Source organism: Ursus americanus, chromosome X, assembly GCF_024610735.1.
Source record: "Ursus americanus isolate L20-20 chromosome X, mUrsAme1.1.p, whole genome shotgun sequence".
Classification (NCBI taxonomy): Eukaryota; Metazoa; Chordata; class Mammalia; order Carnivora; family Ursidae; genus Ursus; species Ursus americanus.
In genome coordinates, this window is record NC_142164.1 from 43314306 (window position 1) to 43323678 (window position 9373).

The following is a 9373-nucleotide window of genomic DNA, read 5'->3' on the forward strand; positions in this document are numbered from 1 at the left end:
GACTGAGCCACCCAGGTGTTGCTCAATTACATTTCTGTACACTAGTAATGAACAATCTGAAAAGGAAATTAAGAAAGCAATTCTATTTATAATAGCAACAAAAGAATAAAATACTTAGAAATAAATTTAATAAGGGAAGTACAAAATTTATACTCTGAATACTGCAAAATATTATTGAAAGAAATTAAAGAAGATGGGGCACTTGGCTGGCTCAGTAGGAAGAGCATGCAACTCTTGATCTTGGGGTTGGGAGTTCGAGCCCCATGTTGGGTGTAGCGATTACTAAAAAAATAAAATAGAATAAACCTTGGGATGTCTGGCTGGCTCAGTCATTAGAGCATGCAACTCTTGATCTCAGGGCCATGAGTTCAAGCCCCACATTGGTCATACATCTTACATAAAAAAAGAAAAAGAAGAAACAATTAAATGGAAAAAAGAATCTCATGTTCATGAATTGCAAAATTTAATATTGTTAAAGTGGAAATACTCCCCAAATTGATCTACAGATTCAGTGCAATCCCCTTCAGAATCCCATCTGATTTCTTTGTAGAAACTGATGGAATGATTCTAAAATGCATATGGCATTGCAAGGGACTCTAAATAGCCAAAATAATCTTGGAAAAGAATAAAGTACATCAACTCACATTTCCTGGTTTTGAAACTTACTACAAAGCAATAGTAATCAAGATAGTGTGATACTGGCACGAGATAGACATATAAGTCATTGGAATTGAATCAAGAGTCCAGAAATAAAACCATGTGTCAGCTGACTTTCAATAAAGGTACCAAGACCATCCAATGGAAAAAATCGTCCTTTCACAAATAGTGCTACAACAACTAGATAGCGACTAGCAACTAATATTAGATCTCTACCTTACACCATATAAAAAAATTAACAAAAAATAAATCAGAGACCTAAATGTAAAAACTAAAATAATACAACCATTAGAAAAAAAAGCATGGGGGGGGGTGCCTGTGTGGCTCAGCCAGTTAAGCGTCTGCCTTCAGTTCAGCTCATGATCCCAGGGTCCTTGCTCCGTGGGGAGCCTGCTTCTCCCTCTCTGCCTGCTGCTCCCCCCACTTGTGTGCGCTCTCTCTCTTTGTGTCAAATAAATAAATAAAAATCTTAAAGTAAAGAAAAAAGCATAGGGGTAAATCTTCATGACCTTTGATATGACAAAGCGTTCTTAGATATGATACCAAAAACATGACCAACAAAAGAAAAACTACATTGAACTTCATCAAAACTAAAATCTTTTGAGCATCAAAGTGCACCCTCAGGAATGTGAAAAGACAACTTGCAAAATGGGAGAAAAATATGTACAAATCGTATATCTGATAAGGAACTTGATAAAAACCTGATAAAAACTTACAGCTCAATAATAAAAAGGCAGATATCCCAATTTAAAAATGGCTAAAGGATTTGAATACACATTTCTCCAAGTAAGATATGCAAATGGCCAATAAGCACAGGAAGAGATGCTCAACATCATCAGTCAACAGGGAAATGCAAATCAAAACCACATTGAGATACCATTTCACCTCTCTTAAAATGGCTAGAATCAAAAAGCCCAATAATAAAAAAGTGTTGCTAGGGATATGGGGAAACTGGAAATCTTAACGCACTGCTGATGGGAATATCAAATGGTCAGCCAGTTTAGAAAACAGTATGGCTGTTCCTGAAACAATTACGCGTGGAGTTACTGTATGACTCAGCAATTCAATTCCTAGATAACTACCCAAGAGAAATAAGAACATGTGTCCTCACAAAACCTGTTCATAGTAACACTATTCATAATAAGCAAAAGATGGAAATAGCCCAAATATCCATCAATGGATTAACGGTTAAACAAAATGTGACATATCCATTCAATAGAATATTGTTCTGCCATAAAAAGAAAGAAGACATACTTGCTACACTATCGATGAACCTTGAAAATATATGCTAAGTGAAAGAAGCCAATCACAGACACCACATTTTATATGAGCACACTCTTATGAGATGTCCAAGATAGGAAAATCCGTCGAGACAGAAAGATTAGTATTTGGTTAGACCTGGAGGGATAGAGGCATGGGGGAGGAGTCATAGCTAAGGGTATGGTGCTTGGTTTTGACTTGAAAATGCTCTAAAATCGACTATGGTGATAGTTACATATAACCGAATATAGTAAAAACCACTGAATTGTACATTTTAAGTGGGTGAGTTGTATGGTATGTGACTTGCAGCTCAATAAAGCTGTTATAAAAAAAGAAGTAACATCTGGTCTGAGATGGATGAGTAGGGGTTATCCACGCTAAGTGTGTGAAGAGTGATTGAGAGAATGTTTCAGTCAGGGAGAACTGTGGGAACCAAGATCAGGACTCAAAAGGGCATGGAACTTTGAAGAAATAATAGGAATTCTTTAAGCACGATGTTGTTGTTGTTACTATTTATTAAATATCAACTGTTGCAGAGTAGAGATTAGAAGCAAGGGCTTTGACCTCAGGCAGGCATTTCATTTACTAGCTGGGTGACCTTGGTCAAGACACTTAATTTCTCTTGGCTTCACTTTCCTTTTTTATTAAATAGTAGGCTAATGACTGGTGCAGTCACTCTGGAAAACAGTATGGAGGTTCCCCTAAAAGTTTAAAAACAGAACTACCCTATGACCCAGCAATTACACTACTAGGTATTTATCCAAAGGATACAAAAATACTAATTCAAAGGACCCCAATGTTTATAGCAGCCCTATCAACAATAACCAAATTATGGAAAGAACCCAAATGTATGTCTACTGATGAATGAATAAAGAAGGTGTGGTATATGTATACAATGGAATATTATTCAGCCATCAAAAAGAATGAAATCTTGCCATTTGCAATGACATAGACGGAACTAGAGTGTATTATGCTAAGCAAAATAAGTCAATCAGAGAAAGACAAATACCATATGATTTCACTCATACCTAGAATTTAAGAAACAAAACAGATGAACATAGGGGAAAGGAAGGAAAAGTAAAATAAGATAAAAAAACAGAGAGGGAGGCAAACCATAAGAGACTTTTAAATATAGGGGAGCCTGGATGGCTCAGTCGGTTAAGTGCCCAACTCTTGATTTCAGCTCAAGTCATGATCTCAGGGTCCTGGGATCACGCCCTGTGTCGGGGTCTGCACTCAACACAGAGTCTGCTGGAGAATCTCTCTCTCTCCCTCTCTCTCTGTTCCTCCCCCCTGCGCTCTCTCTCTAAAATAAATAAATAAAATATATATTTTTTAAAAAAGAGACTCTTAAATATAGAGAACAAACAGGGTTGCTGGAGGGAAGGTGGGGGGGATGGGCTAAATGGGTCATGGGCGTTAAGGAGGGCACTTGGGATGAGCACTTGGGATGAGCACTTGGGATGAGCCACTAAATTCTACTCCTGAAACCAATACTACACTCTATGTTAACTAACTTGAATTTAAATAAAATCTTAGAAGAGAAAAAGTAGTAGGCTGATGATACAACATCTGGAAAAGGACTCAGAGTTCATGGAAGGGAAAAAGGACTCTGTAAGTCCAAGAAAATATTTTGACAGTTACAAAGCAAGGATAATAGAATTATCCATTAGGAGAAAATTTTAAACATAATTATTTCTTAAATAACCAGATAGCAGAAGGTGTGTTGAGATATCAAAATGCCACTTAAAAAGACATGATCATTCCCTTTAGTGAGCTAAAGGGCTTCGTCTTCATATTTGTGGGGATGGGTATGTGTGCGTGTGTACATATTTTTATACTGTCCCTCCTGTCCTTCATTTCTCTTTTAATCATGGCTGGTAAATGTGTAGTACATATGGATCTACCTTATTCCTTTAAAGATTCCTTACCTACACTATACTGAAAATATTGGCAGGGGGTACAGGCAACATAGTTGAACAGACATTTCTCAAAGTAAAATGTAAACATGGCCAGTAAGTACACAAAAAGATGCTCCATACCCAACTAAATTATCCATCCAATGGTTCAGGTGTTTTTGCTAAGGCTCTTGCAAAATGCTGGTGTCAGAGTATCAAATAACTGCTTTCGGACACTGTTATGAGAGGCCCCACCCTCCATCAACCCTTACCCTACCTTGAACTTTCCTTGTAGAGGGAACAGAGCAGCTTTTCTCTTGCCTTTTGCCTTTTCCTTTTATAGAGGTGTGGTGATTATGTGTGTGTGGGAACTGAGGCTGTTTTCTTTTCTTCTTCTTTTATTTTTTTAAATATTTTATTTATTTATTTGAGGAGGAGAGAGAGAGACTGAGAGAGAGAGCGCGTGCGCATACATGAGCAGGGGGAAGGAGAAGCAGACTCCCCACTGAGCAGGGAGCCCGATGTAGGGCTCGATCCCAGGACCCTGGGATCCTGACCTGAGCTGAAGGCAGCCGTTTAACGGACTGAGCCACCCAGGCACCCCAAGGCTGGTTTTCAAGCACACACTCTCCTGCCAGTTTCTCAGTGAAAAATTTTGCATAAGATTACTCCTGTCATTAGCGTCCTCGTAAATCATCTTGCTCCTCTCCTTTTATTTTGTGCATCATGGCAGCTATGTCTTATTGTAACTTTAAAGTTCCTCATAGGCTATTTACTTTTAGTTTCTTAGTTGTTCTTTTCAGTTAATTAGGATTCATTAAAAATCCTATGTATTAAGTAAAAATTAGAAAGTTACAAATGCCCTGTTTACACTCTACCGTATAATGCATTATCTGCTTTATCTAACTTGGAATTGCAAATCCAAATTTGTGCTGTTAGGAAAGGTTACCATTCACATTAAGATTTTATTGCACAGAGAAAACTGTTACTGGGAGTCAATCCACCTTGGATCCTGATTACCCCTGCACATTTTTATTGCGTATACAAAGCATGTAAGACCCTGAGCACTCGTTATGCAGGCGGCAGGCCATGTCTCAGAGCTGTTTGCAACAAGCACTTAGACGAATGAGGCAACATCTTTCCCTGGATACAGAGCAGGCTTGCTTCTGTTTACCGTGAAAGCAATGAATTCTCCAAACACAGGGTTTCTTTCCTGTTACATAATGCACTGCATGTGCAGACATCCATAAAAGGGCCTGTGTCACCCCATAGGACTTGAGGATTGTGGAGAACTAATACAAATCAATATGAAGCTCGGGCTATGGCTCTTGCCATGAGTAATAATGTCCTTTGACCTGGGATTCTAGTGTCTTCTGCCAGTATCCATTAACCAGTAGCAGGTTAACTTGTTAAATTTTAAGTAGGGTAAAATCTCAGGTCACATAATTCTTGACAGGTGTTTCCAGATATTATCCCTCAATCAGGTATGCTAGTGCAGTGTTTCCCACTAGGATGATTTTTGCTTTGTCCATGTACCGCCTGTGCTCTGAGTATTGTGTTCTACTTCATGTCTGTCTTCAAACTGACTCGCTGACTTAGTTTGAATACTTTTTTGAAAAGGAAACTTTATACCATGCTACATCTATACTATCATCATTTGCCTGAAACAGAGTATTCATTAATGCACATTCAAATAAACACATGAATATCACAATGTGATATATTTGGGTGCTATCTAAAATCATTCCCACCCACCACCAGGCCCTCTACTTTAACCCCAAGCTGATTGCATCCACAGGGGTCATGGCTGGGACAGACTATCACAACCAGTGTGTTTAGTTAGTCAATTTTGAGGTCTTATCTTCTTCCCTATAAAAAGTTCTCATCAAGCCCCCTCGTGAAGGAAAAAAGGGAGAAACTAAGGCTAGTGCTCTGACCTGCTCCAGGGACAGTCGTCATCTTCCAGGTAAGTCTATCCAGGACAGCCTGGCCATCAGCTGAGGAGTCTAGTGCCTACTTCAATCCGAAGCAGAGAAACCAAAGTCAGACACACCCTGGAGAGGAGTGTGGCTTGGACGAGCCCTTCTGTATCCTGCCTGAGTAACACCCCTCGGAGCACCCGGGGATTGGATTCATCCTGTCTTATAAAACTGGCAGTGAGCCCCTGGAAGCTTATCTCACTCCAGTCAGAATCCAGCCCGACCAGCATCCATCAGGCTGTTGCGACCTTGAAGAATAGTCTGGAGTCATGAATTGCCCCAAAAAAGAGTATCACAGAGGAAAAATAAAATAACACACAACTGGAAAAGCAATGAGCCATATATATATATATATATACACATACATACATACATATATAGTTATATAGATTTGGATGTAGATATACACACACAGTCTTACATAGCATTCTCACATTTCCAGTTAAGGATGGCAGTATCCCCAAATCTGACTTAACCTCCCTTGAAAATTTACACAGGTCTAGAGGCATCTGTTGAACTGGTGAGGAGGGCCTGCCACCAGTCTTCTGGGAGAGATCACTCACCCTAAGGAAACAGAAGATAAAACCATAATCTTTAGACTCAAAGAGAAGCAATTCTGACTAAAGCATAATGTCTGTTACTCAGACTTGTCTTCTGGTCCAATCCCCAAACTGACACATTGTTGTCAGAGTCTTATGGGGGAAGTTCGGGCCTGTGGTTAAAATTCCCCAAACTGTCAAGATATCTCTAAGATATCATGACCCAAGTTGCCCTGCATAACTATCTCTCTAAACTGAAGAAATGGGCATTCTCCCCACTTCTGTAGGTCAGTCTGAGCATTCAGCCAACTGAGGTTCTGAAGAAATATGTTGGGCTTCACTGTTTGAGAATTCCAGAACATCATCAGCAGATAGGTGGGGGCCTGGATGAAGGCCCAGAACTACCCAATACGTATGATAATATGGAGAGGAGAAGAAAGGGAGGTGGGGCAGGCACAGCAGGAAAGGAACATAAAGGGCGCACCCACATAACAGGTGCCTGGATTTATTCTTAAGCACAAGTGAGAACTACTTTCTCCATCGTTCTAAATAGCTGATACAAAGCCCTTGGAAGTTGGGATCCTATATGGGCCAGTGGGGAAAAAACCCTGTTAAAATAGAGCTCAAAGTCATTACCTTATTTGGTCCTCACATGATCCCTTAGAGATTATTATCTCTATTTTACGGATGAGAAAACATATAAAATGTATTCTTCTAGCTAAGTGGTCTGGTGGTAACTTGGAATTCACATTTGCTTCTAAAATTCTGTCAACAAATATTAAATGCGCCCAATGCCTTTAGAAATAAATTAAGTGCTGTAGATTACTCTTTTGTCATAAAACTTTTATTACTTTAACAATAATGTGTGTACGTTCTAGGAATAAGGAAAAATACAAATAAGCAGAATAAAAAAATTACTCATAATCCTACCACTGACTACACTTTTTGTCTTTCATCCTTCACACATTTTTTCTGTGTATATATGTAATATACAAATGTATTCTTCCTTTCAAAAATATGATATTCACATATTACTTAGTAACCTTTTTTCATTTTATATCCTGTCAGGAACCTCTTTTTGTACAAATGAGTAAAGCTCTCCTATTAAAAGACAGAGACTTGTATATTGGCTCAAAATATGATAAACAATGAGATGCAGATTAACAAGAGATGCATCTAAAATCACTAATAGCAACAAGTTAAAAGTAGAAAGATGGACAAAGGTATATCAGGAAAATGCAAATCAAAAGAAAGCTATATGACAATGTTAAGATCAGAAAAAATTAAAATCAAGGCAAACTACATTAGATAGGGGTAAGGATGGTTGCGGTTAACCTTCCAACGCATGACTATAAGTTTGTTTCTTACTCTCCTTATCTCATCTATTTCATTCACTTCTCTAAACATATCTTCCTTGCTTAAATGCCTGTTGTGTATATCTTCTTTAAATTCCTGGAGAGACCGAATCAGCCTTTCTCTAAAAGTTCCTTCTGTTTTTTCCTCCTCCTCTGGCTCCTCTTCCTCCTCTTCCTCCTCTGGCTTTTCCTCAGGCTTTGGCTCTTCCTCAAGCTTTGGTTCACTCTCATTTTCTGGTTTTTCTTCAATGTTTTGACAGGGTTTCATCTTGCGAGTCTCTCTTTCTTCCTTCTTTCCTTTTCTCTTCCTTTCTTTTTTCCTGATTTATTCCTCTTTGAATACAATGACTTCTAGGAAGCAAGGTGACCGTAAGTCAAAGGCTTGGGGAATGGACCAGTGCTCTGGACAGAGGTCTCAGCATTTACTTTCTCTGATTCAGGGCTATCATTAAATTTATCTGCCACTTGGGAGACTTAATCAGCAATCAGGGCTTCCCTGAGCCTGCGGCTCTAACCTCCGCTTTCCACCTCCTTACCTCTCTCTTGTCCCTCCCTCCAGCCTTTTTCAAGGCCCTCCCCAACCATTTCCCCGCACAAGGCAAAACACAAGACCCTCCTAGAACAGAATAGGTCGGGAGAACGCGCGGGGGTGGGGGGAGGAAGAGTGGGGCCCACAACCTCTGTCCTGCCCTCGCCCCCTTCCACCCGGGGGTCTTTAAAATTTCCTCTCACCTACCTGTACCTATCCGATCTGTTTCTTCCTTCCCTTTTCTAGCCTTGCGTAGCGCTAGGAACGACAGACCTGAAGACCTGCGGACAAACGGGAAACGGGAAGCGAAGAGGGAGGGTTGGAGAAGGGGGGAGGGTTGGAGAAGGGGGGAGGGTGGGGGAGGGGCGAGCCCTTGGTGGGCCCACCCGCACCATGTACCTTTCTCCTCATTAAGGTATTTGGTTATGAAAACTTTCCCACCTTCTGTCTCTCCCACTCCTCCCCCCCGCCCCACAGTGCAAGCTAGCTCGAATTTCCCATCAGACAGGGAGTAGGAAAAACAGATTATTTCCAAACTACCTTTAAGACTGAAGCGGGGGTTGGGGGGAGGGTAGGTCTTGGGAAAGCGGTCTGAAGTGGCAGAGGATGATTATTTTTAAATTATCACAGGTCTCCTTGCCCTTCTCCCTGGACCCCTAGTCTCTTTCCCAAGGATCATCGTTTCCTGCAGAGTTGGAGGAGGGAGGTGGAGGGATGGTTTTAACCAGGGCTCCCTCTCAAGTCTCTGCCCTAGGCCACTCCCAGCCTAGAAATCCCCAGGCAGCACCTATTTTGACACCAACCTGCAAAATCCGACAAGTTGACTCCTTCTCTTTCCCCCGGCGTCAGGCTCCGCCGTCTGCGCTGCTAAAGGAAACCTGGTACCCAGACGGGAACAAGGACCAGACTAGCAGGACTTCTGCACACGTCGACTCCTGGTCACGTGAGATCTACGTCACCAGTGAGCTCGGGTCCCCAATCTCCACTCCCACCAAAAGCGCGGCAGAAGTGGGCCCGCCTATGCCCCCTCCCCCCGTATACATCTGGCTTGTCATTCTTTGTTGTTGTTGCCTATCCCGGAGGGCAAAATGTTATTCGCCTTTCTCTGACTACTAGGGAGGGGCTGCATCTTTTTTCCGGAGCTACTCAACTTTTC

At 41.0% G+C, this 9373-nt stretch overlaps 1 protein-coding gene across 2 annotated transcripts; it reads right to left on the minus strand.

The window, feature by feature from the left end:
* Nucleotides 1-7155: 7155 nt before the first annotated feature.
* On the minus strand, nt 7156-9170 carry TCEAL9 (transcription elongation factor A like 9). 2 transcript variants are annotated; one of them, XM_045804247.2, is made up of 3 exons: nt 9021-9170; nt 8425-8498; nt 7156-8036 (listed from the first exon to the last, which is right to left on the minus strand). In XM_045804247.2, exon 3 carries the CDS (start codon nt 7954-7956, stop codon nt 7633-7635), a length of 324 nt encoding a protein of 107 aa, XP_045660203.1. In that variant the 5' UTR covers nt 7957-8036; nt 8425-8498; nt 9021-9170; the 3' UTR covers nt 7156-7632. The 2 variants fall into 2 exon arrangements, with proteins under 2 accessions (XP_045660203.1, XP_045660202.1); XM_045804246.2 differs by having other exon boundaries at nt 7156-8039.
* Nucleotides 9171-9373: the final 203 nt, after the last annotated feature.

Excerpts from the sequence above, each read along its gene's own strand:
- TCEAL9 (XM_045804247.2), bottom strand. The coding sequence starts at position 7,956 with ATGAAACCCTGTCAAAACATTGAAGAAAAACCAGAAAATGAGAGTGAA.